The sequence below is a fragment of the Pleurodeles waltl genome, chromosome 3_1 (assembly GCF_031143425.1).
Source record: "Pleurodeles waltl isolate 20211129_DDA chromosome 3_1, aPleWal1.hap1.20221129, whole genome shotgun sequence".
In the NCBI taxonomy this organism is placed as follows: Eukaryota; Metazoa; Chordata; class Amphibia; order Caudata; family Salamandridae; genus Pleurodeles; species Pleurodeles waltl.
In genome coordinates, this window is record NC_090440.1 from 654,501,438 (window position 1) to 654,516,738 (window position 15,301).

At 46.8% G+C, this 15,301-nt stretch overlaps 1 protein-coding gene across 4 annotated transcripts in view; it reads left to right on the plus strand.

The window, feature by feature from the left end:
• Window positions 1–15,301, plus strand: part of LSP1 (lymphocyte specific protein 1) — a 242,879-nt gene that overhangs the window by 180,978 nt on the left and 46,600 nt on the right. For all 4 annotated transcript variants that reach the window (XM_069223171.1, XM_069223173.1, XM_069223170.1 and 1 more), the window contains exons 8-9: window positions 1,782–1,863; window positions 5,783–5,923. In XM_069223171.1, coding sequence (XP_069079272.1) covers window positions 1,782–1,863; window positions 5,783–5,923 — 223 coding nt within the window. The remainder of the gene's footprint in view (window positions 1–1,781; window positions 1,864–5,782; window positions 5,924–15,301) is intronic.

Here is a 15,301-nt window from a genome sequence, read left to right on the forward strand (position 1 = left end):
ATTGCAGTGATGGATTTATCAATATATGCACCAAAGGACACCTTAGAGGTCCCACCTAGAAACCTACCAGCCTCTGGTGTGCTCGCTGACTAGTTTGAGCCAGCCACCACCAGACATGAGTCTGACCCCCTAAGGTGAGAGCCTTTGCTCTCAGATTTTCAAACACAAAACCTGCTCTGTGAGGGGGGTTGCACACTCCCAACCAATAGAATGACCTGCAAATCTATATTTCAAGGTCAGAAGCTTCAAAGGAACCCACCCACCCTTGGGATGTAAATCTGGCTTCCCCCAAATGGGAAATGCCGCCCCCCGCCCCTCCCAATGCCCCAGGGCCGATATGCCACCTGGACAGGCAGGACATTTTGTATTTAGAGAGGTGTGTCTACCCCTCAGGTCAGTCCCACCTCTAAGATGAGCTGCCTGATGTGGGCACTACATTTCAATATCTGCCATCTAGGTGTTGGTAGATTTAGGAACTCAGGGACAGTGTTATGCCCACTTCCCACAGTAAATGGTCATATAGGGGGTGTAGTGACCCCATTGGCTACTACCTTAACTTCCTGAAATGCCCCATAAATCTGTATTTAGGGGAGCCCCTGGCAACAAAGAAGCAGATCCTGATGACCCAAGAAGCCCAAGGACCCTGAGAAGCCGCTAAAGCAGAATAGGAGAGAAGAAACAGCTGACCTGGTACCAACCCCACTGGCCTGTCTGCATCCCTCATTGACATCTGCACCAAAGTCAACTCGCCCTGCAGATGTGTCTCCAGAAACCTGGGAGACTGCCTTTGAAAAAGACTCAAGACCTCCAGTGAATAGTGGACCTGTTCTCCAGCAAACTCCAAAGAAGGGACTGTGAAGCCTCAGGAACCACCAAAACCCAACACCTGAAGTCACCACTGCACCCGCCGTCTCTGACCCAGGTTGAAGTGGACCCCCAATGCCAATAAGGTTCCCCAGCCCTCGATTCTGATTCCATCATGGTTTCACCCCACCTGGATGATACCTGCAGGATCTGTACACAGCTTCCTACAACCAGGCAGTCAGGTTTCCAGCAAGATGACCCACGACCAGTTATTGGAGTTGCCAGAATGGCACCAACTTAAGCACACCACCTGACTGGAGCACATAAGGGTATACTTAGCTTTCAAATTCTTAGTGAGTTATTTGTTTGTATGATGGTTCTTACTGTTGAAACAGTGGTTATGTGAGAGAGCCTGTTTTTGGTCATAAGGGAATGGGAGTTGTCGATGTTTAAACTACTAAATTGTTGTTTTGTACGGGTATGTAAGGAAAGGAGGTATACTTAGTAGTAAGCAGACTCTCACAGGCTCTTGGTAGTATAATGGCAGCTTCAGAACATGCTTTGCATCTACGTGATTGGATAGAAGAGCATCCAGTCAATATGGCTGCACTAATTGGAACATGGTTAGATGATGTGACGTAATGAGATGGACCTACACTGATACACATTGCATGTGGAGATACAGCAGACAAAGTTGGTGTATTAGAGTATTGGGACTCCCTGGGAAATTGCTTATGTGCCCTTCTTTCTGATACTGTCCATCATGTTCTCTAGCAAGGGACTCTGTCATCTTTTTCACTCCCTCACCACCCTTGTTAGAACACTTTTTCTTCCTCGCTGTTTTTACTGTCACTTTAAACCACTTTTTTGTTCTTATTGGTTTTTTTTTCCCCGTCTGCCTTTCTCCCTTTCCTTTATTTATTTTCCGTTGTCCTTTCCACCATGCTTCTCACTGTCTATCTGGTTTTCTTTTTTAGTAACAGTGTTAAGAAGACTCAGCCTGCACTGCCTATATCCAAAATTGATGACCGATTGGAGCAGTACACTCATGCCATTGAGGTAAGATTCTCTTGTAAGGGGTGTACTGTGCAGGGGGATGTCTACCATTCAGCAGGTTCACAAACATGAGCGCACTCTGTGACTTTGGCTCGAAGGAGATACTTACGCCACAGTAAAGGCAATGTGCACTCTTGTGGAATGCAGAACAGGTGTGTGTAGCAAGCCTACAAACCTAGGAAAAAGAGTGGCCTGCATGCCCACACTCAAAAGGCAAGGGGCATATTGGACACCTAGTGTGATATATAAGCTTTCTTACTGTCAACGTAGGAGAAGCAGTCCATAGACTTGGAAATCTATGAGCGGGTTTGTCTGAGAGCGGAGCATTTAACCCACCCATCTGCTTCAATCTCTGACTTTCTCACACCAAAATCTGAGGTACTAGCCAATAGCTGCTCTGAAGATTTCGAAGGGTGTTGGTACCTTAAGGACAGATTGTTTAACCATGGCTTTCTCACAAAGCATGCTGCAGCTGAGGTGGTAACCCACTTGTTTGTGTAGCAGCAGGGGCAGGTGCATTTAACCTCTGCTCCCCTCAGCTCTTGATTTAGACGTAGAAGTCCTACTTTCGGTGCAGGATACAAGCAACCAGCGAATCCCCACCTCTCCAATCTACTTACATTCCAGTGGATGCCTCTGCTCACACTGTGGAACACTTATTGACGCTGGTAGGCAATCCCTGCGACCCTTCTCTGGATGGATGAAAGATAATATGGCAAACACCCTCTGCTGGGACATAATCCCCGGTGGAATTTTTTACTCATCAGCTACTCGTGCTGCAGTACAACAGGACCACTCACTGAAGGCTCAAGTTTGACAGTGAATTTATCTGCTTCTGAAGCACCGGTCCTGGGTGCAAAACCCTCTTTTGGAGTAGATAAGGTATTACTCAGCAAGCTTTTAAAGGCAGGTGTCCTGTTACTCCTGGATGAAACTGCACAGTTGCATAATCTTTCAGAAGTAAGGGTGATGGTGTTTACCCTTTGTTCCAGGGTGACAAAGCTTCTTTGCCAAATCTATCTAGGAGAATATACCCAGGTGACCCCCACTTTGGTGCATGGCCTACAAAAGAGTAAGGCAGCCAGCCCTTCTCTTTGTTATCTGTTCTTACTTGGTTAACCTCATGTGGGCCTGGATCTACTTTGTTCCTTTTGTCTTGCTAACTGACCACATTAAATAGCTGCACCTTCCAGGTTCTCTGTGATAGTGTTGTGTAGCATTTTTTCATGAAACATGTTGTTAATGCTTTCCTGTCTAAATAGATATAGCATGGCAGCTGGCTGTGCCTTTTCCATCTTAGTTACCTACCTGTGGTACAGTCTGCCAGTTTCAACCCGTTTTTTATGAGAGAGCTGTGAAGCCTTCTTGTTAGTTTCCTGAGAATCGTTGCCATCTGGATCACTTTTACACCAAAAAAATCTCTGTCAGCAATTCATTGGCCATAGGAATCCACAGGAGCTCTTTTGTGGTCGTGTGCTACCAGACAAATGAGGCATTTAACATTTGTGGCCAAAGGGGCATCATTGATTGCGCCTGGTGGTGAATCTTGTAATGTCAGTCACAAGGGCCTGTCAGTGCAAGCGATCCAAAACCTACTTACAAACAAGGTCAGAAGCATAGAACACTACATAACCAAAATGACTAGTTATAGAATGTTGACTTCTGAATGCCAAATATTCAAGTACTTCTTTCTCCATACGCAGGGATTCTACTTCGTATTGACCAGAATCGCAGGTGTGGGTGAGGTCAGCAGCAGTGTACCTAGTAGTGGTGAGGCTCTAGTGGTTTGCTGGGGCACCACAGTCCTCTAAATTGGGCTAGAGGTCAGGTAGTAAATGACGGCATATGTGCAGCTCCAGAAGTCAAATCATGCATTTCTATTGAAGATAAATCCCGAAGTGAAATCCAGTACTATCTTTCACCGTGGGTTAGAGGAGTCCCTCCAATCCCCACCAGGTAGGACTATCCAGAATTCTGCAAACTAAAATACCTGACACACGAAAGACAGCAGAGGACTGGGATCCCTAACCTGTGGGAAATCAACCCTCCCAGAGGGGGCACAGAGAGGGGTACTTTCCTTAAAAATAACGAAGACAATCACTCACTGAAGTGACATTCTATTCTATTCTATGTAGCTACCCATGGGCATCCCAGCGCTGATAGTGTGGCATAGACTAACCAGAGAGTATTAGCGGGGACTACGCTCAAATAACCACGTCTATAGAAGTTTACAGAAGGAGAGTTCCTTGTTAGCTATCCGTAGGGGATGGCGGTTCATAATTTAACCACATTGTGTCCAAAAGACTGCCCTCCATATCTCTGAAAGTAGGAACCATAGCCAGGCGTACATTGGTGGATCACAAGGTTCTGCTTGGAGTGTAGGGGGGAGATCAATGGTTGAGAAATCAGAGGTCTTTTGTCTAGAAGTGCCCTATGAGCCATACAAAGGGATTAGAATTTGATCCTCCCCGAAGCCAATTGAGGGAGATGAAGGCTTGCTGGGCAGATTTGTGCCTAGGAATATTATACAGAATTCGAGCTTCGGAAGTCTGTACTACCTGCAATTTCCTTATTTTGTTTTTAAGAGCTCCCATGTAAAGAGTTACCATAGTCTAGGAAGAAAAGAATAAGTGGCCGGACCACTATCTTTTTTGGAGGATGAAGGGAGAAGATGAAGAATTTGCCAAAGCATCCTAAGGATGCCGTAGCTGGTTGCCATTGGCTTTAATGCTTGGAAATTCAAGTTCAAGGCTTTGTCCTGCCATATCTTTAGACTCTTTATAACTCTCTTTGGGGCAGGAGGGGGTCCTAAGCAGGCCAGCCAGCCCAGATCATTAGCTCAGTTTTGTCCCCATTTAGTGTGAGGCATTCTTCATCATTGGTCCCTTCTTCACCTTGGTGACATGAAGCTACACACAGCACCCCCCCCCCCCCCCCCGGGACCTTTGTAGTTGCCTCCGTCCTATGAAAGGAACAGCCTCCTCTCTGTGTACTCCCTCTGCATGGGTTAACTTCCCACTGGTAATTTCTATACTCTGCTGTCTCTCGTATCAGGCACTTTAATTGGTAGAATGGTTTGGAGGATGCACCTGACACAGTTTATTTTTTGTAATCCTCCCTCTTTTTTGATAATCACAACTGTCCAAAGCAGCCGTGCCAAGCACCATGCATATGGGATTAGACTAACACATTTTAGTGCTGGAGTCTGCATCATCACACTAAAACACATTAGTGATGCAGCATGGTGACTCAAGAACCACTGCGAGGCGCGCTGTACGGTTTAACCAGCGAGCACGCTGTGCTGCCCAAAGGCGAGCTACATGCTCTGGCCTCCTAGCATTGGAATTTTCTTGTTTTGTATTGACTAGCTGGCAATCAACACTCTGTTAGGGGCCGTGCTGCACCACCGGCCGGGGAATTAATTTTCTCTCGCTAGTTCAACAAAGTTGAGCTCAGAGTGTGTTGACCACCTTGTCTCTTTATCAGTGAAGAGACAAGGGCTTGGCTGCTCCCATAGGAAGCAGGGTCAAGACTGATTTGCATATGGCTGGGTCCGAACTGGGGTGACGTGGCAAGCAAAATAACAATGGATTAAACCCAGATCTGTGACAGGGGGTGAGCCTTTGAAAAGCTTCAACATTCCGTCCATCATTTAATTTTGTGATGTATTCTTTTATGGGCCATAGTTCGAGACAAGCGTCCTTACAAGGCTCTGTATTAATCTGACCACAGCCCCTTTCATTGTTCCTTACAGTTTTCATATGCAAGAAACATTGAAATTGGTTGGAAAGTTCAACACCTTAGATTACTGTTTTGCATTCAGTGGTGGCTTTAAAAGGGAAATATATGGGTTGGGGATTGAGATAAAACTGTACAAGGCTACTTTACTGCATATAAAATGTCTGATTTTTTCTGGTTTCAGAGTTCTGCAAAAACTCCAAAGCTACAGCGCCAGCCATCCATTGAGTTGATAAGTACTGTGGAGGCCGTGGCCAACAAGAAGAGCCTGTTTGAAACAGGAGATATGTCTGCTCAGACTGCAGGGAAGGTCACACCATGCAAGGTACCGTCACAACTTGGACTATACCTTGAACATACCATGTCAGTCTCATCATGTCTCAGGATATATTCAGAGTACACTGCTCAAGGTACTCCTATAGCCCCTGAAAACACCTACAGAAACCTTCTGAGAACCAATGACACCCACAGCCGTACACTCAGAAAATATTAGGCAAGGTACAATCATAGCTCCGGCTCTACCTGAACACACTATGCATTGTCTGGTCAGGCCTCATAAGATATTCAGAGTTACTACTCAAGATCCTTTAAGGAAACCTAAAGCAACCATGCAATAAACAACTAAAACTTCATGTACACCCAGAGTATACCATGTAGTATATGACCATAGCTCTGTACTTACCCATGTTAATTTTTTTTTTCTTTTTTTTTTTTTTTACTGGTTAAGCCCAAGGCAAAACGTTCCCTCACCTTTGTGATATTTGATGCCAAGTACTAAAAGGAAGCATTGCCACAAAGTTTCTACTATTGGAAGAGCCACGTTGTCACCTGGTCCCTAAAAGCAAAATGGGTCTTGGTGTTTTGAACAGCCAAAGGCAGAAGCTCACACGGGTTGGGAATAGCTAGAGAAAGCTCTTCCTGGCCTCAGAAGATTTAGAAAAGTATAAGGTTATTGTTTGCAAATCTAAGGAAGAGAAGAATGGTAATTCAAATTATGGTATAAGGAAAAACTTGCATTATCTTTCTGGAATTTCAGCATAGACATGCGCAGAACGCTGAAGGTGTGAGGTTCGCATGGTGCCAGTGCAGAGCAGCCAGCACTTGAGTGGAAAAGTTTCGATTTTGTTACATTTTCAACCTCATGGTGGACGAATTTTGATAAGCAGGCAATCTGAAGTGCAGTAGCTCTGGCAGGAAGGTACCAAAAGATATTGTCAGACATTTTGTGAGTTTGTGTTACAGATGTCTTCTACCATTTCAGATAAAAGAAAAGGGAACTTGTCACAGCATTAAGACCTGGAAAACCTGACTTCTGCTCATCCAATAAGAGCCATACAATCTTTAAAGCATATACAGGAATGAGTGGAGTATGTTGAACAGATGGCCAAAATGAGTCACAGTTTCCAAAGAGCAATTCTACCGTTGTTGGTGCTTTCAGGTCCAGTCCTTTATCCCACAAGCAAATGCTGAAGGCTGAATGGCAATGTAAGCTGTAGGTGCATAGGCACTGTGATCATCATCTCCCATGACAAGTTGTTGAAGATCTGTAGAATGCACAATTCCAAAGAGCCAGTTAATACTGTTGTGAGCAATGTTTACGTTGAGTTGCCACAGGAGACACTACAAAACAGGGGAGCCAAATGTGAGCAAAATGGGAAAAGATCTACAGCTTTGCATGAACATGAAAGAAAGAGTGTAGGCACTCAAATACCTCTCCTAACCCCCGGGTTGTACAAGCTGCAGACCTTTGTATGCTCGCCCATGGAAGGCGAAGGCTAATAAAAGCAATTTGCCATGTATGTCATCCTGGAGAATTACAAATGCATGGCCAAACAGATTGTTGTCTTCCACAATCTTTATTCCATTTAGTGGTCACGTTGACGTATACTCGTACACCATGCAGTGCACGGTCATGGCTTGAGATGTACCCAGCTTCTGATCCATCCAAAGTTCACTATGGAAGGTGCAGCACAGTGTGTCAGTCATTTAGACTATACCATACAAGGTAGAATTGCAGTTTTGTATACACCTCACTAACCCCTACAGAGAAAGTTAAGATTCTGCGTCACATTCAACCATGCAATCTACAGCCACAGGCCGAAATACAATACATATGCAGTATCATATCTGACGTCCCCAAGAATACACCATGCAACACAAAGTCACATTCTGAGACCTATAGTATACCATGGATATGGTATAGAAATAGCTCAATTCACTCAAAATTCAGTGTTTTGTAATGTGCTCATGCTCACCCATTGCATTGATGTTCCTACTTGATACTGTTCACTTATGTACTCCTAGAGGAGCAGGGAAAAGTTTACAAAATGTTACGTACAGTGTCTCTCACCCAATGTTTACAAAAATTAATAGCCTCTAAGGAACTCAGAGTATACTCTACCACAGTGCTTTGCAAACCTTTTCAGAACTACGACCTACTTTTTAGTATTAATTTTTTTTAAATGTAACTAAAGCATTGTGTGGTTGCCAAGTGTAATTTACAGACCGCATATTTTTCATTGAAATGGTCACATTTTCAGACATACAGTTTTCCTGACAAAACCTTACTGCATACAAATGATAATGTGTGGAAGTCAGGTTTCAGTGAATATTTATTATTTGTGCCTCACCAAGTAAAGTGTCTTGACTTGTTCTGATCCTTTTAAAATCTCTGTTTACATCACACTCCAGAGTTATAGTAAAAAGCGCTTGTTTTGCTTTCCTAACTGCTGAATGTGAATAGGTATTTACATTTTGTAGTTTGTCTCGAAAAAATGAAATGACATCCTATAGCTTTTTCTTTCACGTTTCATGTACCCCAGCAAAACGATCATAATTTGTAGGAACGGGCCTGGTGTGTGGTGAGCACCTATGGTGTTATCACCCTGTATGAGGTCCAGGTCACCTCTGCTTCTTCAGGGGTACCTTTACCCAAAGGTACTTGCATCCTGCCCTCTGGGCTAGGAGGACCTGCCATAGGGGTGATTTACAGTGACCTGGTGCAGTGACCTGTAGTGAAAAGGGTGCATGCACCCTTTCATGCAGGCTGCAATAGCAGGCCTGCAGACACACTTTGCATCTGCTCCCATGGGTGGCCTAATACATGCTGCAGCCCATGGGGAACCCCTGGTGCCCCAGTGACCTGGGTTACTAGCTACCACATGCTAGGGACTTAAATGGTGGCACCAGTATGCCAATTGTGAGGTGTAAAATGTTAGGGACAACCAAATCTAGAGGGAGAGAGCACAATCACTGGAGTCCTGGTTAGCAGAATCCCAGTGAACACAGTCAAAATACACTGACATCAGTCAAAAAATGGGGCTTACCATGCAAAAAACAGGGTATGTTCATAGATAACCACCCCCCCCCCCCTAAAAACAAAAAAAAAACGAGACAATGAGGCTATCCTTGTCCAGATGAGTCTTCATTGTCTAAGTGGAAGTATCTGGAGAGTCCATCATAGTTCTTAATAAACCTCCTGTAGTATCCAGTGAGGCCTAGAAAGGCTCAACTGCACCTGAGTAGTAAAGGCAATCCAATCCAGAATAGTCTGGTTCTTCCCCTGTAGTTGCTGAACCTGGCCTCCACCTACCAGGTGTCCACAATATACCACCTTCCCCTGCCCTATCTGGCACTTAGAGGCCTTGATAGAGAAGCCTGCCCTTTGCAAAGCCTCTAAAACATTCCCGAGGTGGACCAGATGATCCTCCCAGGTGGAGCTAAAGACAGCTATGTCGTCCAGATAAACTGCACTGAAGCTTTCCAACCCCTGGAGGACTTTATTCATCAGCTTCTGGAATGTGGCAGGTGCATTTTTCAACCCAGAGGGCATCACAGTAAAGTGATAGTGGGCACTAGGGGTGGAAAATGCTGTTTTTGGCTTAGCATCCTTTGATAATCTGATCTGCCAGTAGCCAGCAGTGAGGTCAAAGGTGCTAAGATACTTGGCAGATGCCAGTGTATCTATAAGCTCATCTGCGCTAGGGATAGGATGAAGATGTGTCTTGGTAACAGTGTTAAGACCGCTGTAGTCTACACAAAACCTCATTTCTATTTTGCCATCTTGGGAGTGAGGTTTTGGGACAAGCACTACAGGCTATCTGAGGGCTCAATTACTCCCAAGGCTAGCATCTTCTGAACTTCATATCTGATGCATTCCCTTACATGGTCAGGTTGCCTGTAATTCTTGCTGTTAACAGGCAAACTGTCCCATGTGTCAGTGGTGTGTTCACACCAGGTGGTCTGGCCAGGTGTTAGGGAGAACAGTTCTGGGAACTGTCCTAGGAGGTTTCTGCTGTCCTCCTTTTGGGACTCAGAGAGGCAGTCAGCCAGTACTACCACATCAACTGAGCCATCAGTTGCACTTTGAGAGAAGAGGTCAGGAAGAGGGCCACTCTCTTCCTGTGTGTCACCAGTAGCCATGAGCAGAGTCATATCAGGCCTGTCATACCAGGGTTTAAGGCGGTTCACATGAAGCACCTCTTAGGGGCTTCTGGGAGTGTCAGGGTCTACCAAGTAGGTAACCTCACCCTTTTTCTCCACAATGGTGTTGGGGGCCACTACACTTGTCCTGGAGTGCACTGGGAGCCACAGACTCAATGACCCACACTTTCTGTCCAGGCTGATAGACAGTTAGGACAGCCTTCTTGTCATGCCATTATTTCTGTATCTTCTGGCTGGCCTGAAGGTTTTTACTAGCCCTCTTCATGTACTCAGCCATCCTTGATCTGAGAACAAGCACATAATCCACTATGTATTGTTTGGGAGGCTTGAGAGGTTGCTCCCAGCCTTCTCTAACAAGAGCAAGGGGACCCCTAAAAGGGTGCCCAAACAGAAGGTCAGATGGGCTGTAGCCCACACCCTTCTGAGGGACCTCCCTATAGGCAAGGAGGAGGCATGGCAGTAGGACATTCCATCTCCTTCTGAGTTTTTCAGAGAGCCCCATGATCATACCCTTAAGAGTTTTGTTAAACATCTCTACTACCACTGTGGTTAACTACCACTAGTATAACCCTGTTCCCAGACAGAGGCTGTTGGAGGGTGTAGGAAGTTGGCTCTGTATGTGCTATTTCAAAGTAAGGAATAGCATGCACAGAGTCCAAGGGTTCCCCTTAGAGGTAAAATAGTGGTAAAAAGAGATAATACTAATGCTCTATTTTGTGGTAGTGTGGTCGAGCAGTAGGCTTATCCAAGGAGTAGTGTTAAGCATTTGTTGTACATACACATAGACAATAAATGAGGTACACACACTCAGAGACAAATCCAGCCAATAGGTTTTGTTATAGAAAAATATCTTTTCTTAGTTTATTTTAAGAACCACAGGTTCAAATGTAACATGTAATATCTTGTTTGAAAGGTATTGCAGGTAAGTACATTAGGAACTTTGAATCATTTCAATTGCATGTATACTTTTCAAGTTATTCACAAATAGCTATTTTAAAAGTGGACACAGTGCAATTTTCACAGTTCCTGGGGGAGGTAAGTTTTTGTTAGTTTTACCAGGTAAGTAAGACACTTACAGGGTTCAGTTCTCGGTCCAAGGAAGCCCACCGTTGGGGGTTCAGAGCAACCCCAAAGTTACCACACCAGCAGCTCAGGGCCGGTCAGGTGCAGAGTTCAAAGTGGTGCCCAAAACGCATAGGCTTCAATGGAGAGAAGGGGGTGCCCCGGTTCCAGTCTGCCAGCAGGTAAGTACCCGCGTCTTCGGAGGGCAGACCAGGGGGGTTTTGTAGGGCACCGGGGGGGACACAAGCCCACACAGAAATTTCACCCTCAGCGGCGCGGGGGCGGCCGGGTGCAGTGTTAGAACAAGCGTCGGGTTCGCAATGGAAGTCAATGAGAGATCAAGGGATCTCTTCAGCGCTGCAGGCAGGCAAGGGGGGGCTTCCTCGGGGAAACCTCCACTTGGGCAAGGGAGAGGGACTCCTGGGGGTCACTTCTGCAGTGAAAGTCCGGTCCTTCAGGTCCTGGGGGCTGCGGGTGCAGGGTCTTTTCCAGGCGTTGGGACTTAGGTTTCAGAGAGTCGCTGTCAGGTGAAGCCTCGGGATTCCCTCTGCAGGCGGCGCTGTGGGGGCTCAGGGGGGACAGGTTTTGGTACTCACAGTCGTAGAGTAGTCCGGGGGTCCTCCCTGAGGTGTTGGTTCTCCACCAGCCGAGTCGGGGTCGCCGGGTGCAGTGTTGCAAGTCTCACGCTTCTTGCGGGGAGATTGCAGGGTTCTTTAAAGCTGCTCCTTTGGATAAAGTTGCAGTCTTTTTGGAGCAGGTCCGCTGTCCTCGGGAGTTTCTTGTCGTCGTCGAAGCAGGGCAGTCCTCAGAGGATTCAGAGGTCGCTGGTCCCTTTGGAAGACGTCGCTGGAGCAGAGTTCTTTGGAAGGCAGGAGACAGGCCGGTGAGTTTCTGGAGCCAAGGCAGTTGTTGTCTTCTGGTCTTCCTCTGCAGGGGTTTTCAGCTAGGCAGTCCTTCTTGTTGTTGTTGCAGGAATCTAGTTTCTAGGTTCAGGGAGAGCCCTTAAATACTAAATTTAAGGGCGTGTTTAGGTCTGGGGGGTTAGTAGCCAATGGCTACTAGCCCTGAGGGTGGGTACACCCTCTTTGTGTCTCCTCCCAAGGGGAGGGGGTCACATCCCTAATCCTATTGGGGGAATCCTCCATCTGCAAGATGGAGGATTTCTAAAAGTTAGAGTCACCTCAGCTCAGGACACCTTAGGGGCTGTCCTGACTGGCCAGTGACTCCTCCTTGTTATTCTCATTATTTTCTCCGGCCTTGCCGCCAAAAGTGGGGGCTGGGGGCGGGCAACTCCACTAGCTGGAGTGCCCTGCGGTGCTGTGACAAAGGGGTGAGCCTTTGAGGCTCACCGCCAGGTGTTACAGCTCCTGCCTGGGGGAGGTGTTAGCATCTCCACCCAGTGCAGGCTTTGTTACTGGCCTCAGAGTGACAAAGGCACTCTCCCCATGGGGCCAGCAACATGTCTCTAGTGTGGCAGGCTGCTGGAACCAGTCAGCCTACACAGATAGTCGGTTAAGTTTCAGGGGGCACCTCTAAGGTGCCCTCTGTGGTGTATTTTACAATAAAATGTACACTGGCATCAGTGTGCATTTATTGTGCTGAGAAGTTTGATACCAAACTTCCCAGTTTTCAGTGTAGCCATTATGGTGCTGTGGAGTTCGTGTAAAACAGACTCCCAGACCATATACTCTTATGGCTACCCTGCACTTACAATGTCTAAGGTTTTGCTTAGACACTGTAGGGGCACAGTGCTCATGCACTGGTACCCTCTCCCATGGTATAGTGCACCCTGCCTTAGGGCTGTAAGGCCTGCTAGAGGGGTGTCTTACCTATACTGCATAGGCAGTGAGAGGCTGGCATGGCACCCTGAGGGGAGTGCCATGTCGACTTACTCATTTTGTTCTCACTAGCACACACAAGCTGGTAAGTAGTGTGTCTGTGCTGGGTGAGGGGTCTCTAGGGTGGCATAATACATGCTGCAGCCCTTAGAGACCTTCCCTGGCATCAGAGCCCTTGGTACCAGAGGTACCAGTTACAAGGGACTTATCTGGGTGCCAGGGTGTGCCAATTGGGGAATCAAAAGTACAGGTTAGGGGAAGAACACTGGTGCTGGGGCCTGGTTAGCAGGCCTCAGCACACTTTCAATTCAAAACATAGCATCAGCAAAGGCAAAAAGTCAGGGGGTAACCATGCCAAGGAGGCATTTCCTTACACAACCCCCCCCCCCCAAACGAAAGAGGATGAGACTAACCTTTCCCAAGAGAGTCTTCATTTTCTAAGTGGAAGAACCTGGAAAGGCCATCTGCATTGGCATGGGCAGTCCCAGGTCTGTGTTCCACTACAAAGTCCATTCCCTGTAGGGAGATGGACCACCTCAACAGTTTTGGATTTTCACCTTTCATTTGCATCAGCCATCTGAGAGGTCTGTGGTCAGTCTGAACTAGGAAGTGAGTACCAAAGAGGTATGGTCTCGGCTTCTTCAGGGACCAAACCACAGCAAAGGCCTCCCTCTCAATGGCACTCCAACGCTGCTCCCTGGGGAGTAACCTCCTGCTAATGAAAGCAACAGGCTGGTCAAGGCCATCATCATTTGTTTGGGACAAAACTGCCCCTATCCCATGTTCAGAGGCATCTGTTTGCACAATGAACTGCTTGGAGTAATCTGGAGCTTTTAGAACTGGTGCTGTGCACATAGCTTGTTTCAGGGTGTCAAAGGCCTGTTGGCATTCTACAGTCCAGTTTACTTTCTTGGGCATTTTCTTGGAGGTGAGTTCTGTGAGGGCTGTCACAATGGATCCATATCCCTTCACAAACCTCCTGTAGTACCCAGTCAAGCCAAGGAATGCCCGGACTTGAGTCTGGGTTTTTGGAGCTGCCCAGTCCAGAATAGTCTGGATCTTAGGCTGGAGTGGCTGAACTTGGCCTCCACCTACAAGGTGTCCCAAGTAAACCACAGTTCCCTGCCCTATCTGGCATTTGGATGCCTTGATAGAGAGGCCTGCAGATTGCAGAGCCTTCAAAACCTTCTTCAGGTGGACCAGGTGATCCTGCCAGGTGGAGCTGAAGACAGCAATATCATCAAGATAAGCTGCACTAAAGGATTCCAGCCCAGCAAGGACTTGATTCACCAACCTTTGGAAGGTGGCAGGGGCATTCTTTAAACCAAAGGGCATAACAGTGAACTGATAATGCCCATCAGGTGTGGAGAATGCTGTCTTTTCTTTTGCTGCAGGGGCCATTTTGATTTGCCAGTACCCTGCTGTTAAGTCAAAGGTACTTAAGAATTTGGCAGCCCCTAATTTGTCTATTAGCTCATCAGCTCTAGGAATGGGATGAGCATCTGTCTTGGTGACAGAGTTGAGACCTCTGTAGTCCACACAAAACCTCATCTCTCTCTTTCCTTCTTTGGTGTGAGGTTTGGGGACTAAGACCACTGGGCTAGCCCAGGGGCTGTCAGAGTACTCAATTACTCCCAATTCCAGCATCTTGTGGACTTCCACCTTGATGCTTTCCTTAACTTGGTCAGACTGTCTAAATATTTTGTTTTTGAAAGGCATGCTGTCTCCTGTGTCCACATCATGGGTACACAGGTGTGTCTGACCAGGGGTTAGGGAAAAGAGTTCAGCAAACTGCTGCAGGACCTTCCTGCAGTCAGACTGCTGTTGGCTAGAGAGGGTGTCTGAGTAGATCACTCCATCTACTGAGCCATCTTTAGGGTCTGATGAGAGGAGATCAGGGAGAGGTTCACTCTCAGCTTCCTGGTCCTCATCTGTTACCATCAACAGATTTACATCAGCCCTGTCATGGAAGAGCTTAAGGCGGTTCACATGGATCACCCTCTTGGGGCTCCTGCTTGTGCCCAGGTCCACCAGGTAGGTGACCTGACTCTTCCTTTCTAGTACTGGGTAAGGGCCACTCCATTTGTCCTGGAGTGCCCTGGGAGCCACAGGCTCCAGAACCCAGACTTTCTGCCCTGGTTGAAATTCAACCAGTGCAGCCTTTTGGTCATACCACAACTTCTGGAGTTGTTGGCTGGCCTCAAGGTTTTTACTTGCCTTTTCCATGTACTCTGCCATCCTTGAGCGAAGGCCAAGTACATAGTCCACTATGTCTTGTTTAGGCTCATGAAGAGGTCTCTCCCAGCCTTCTTTAACAAGAGCAAGTGGTCCCCTTACAGGGTGGCCAAACAGAAGTTCAA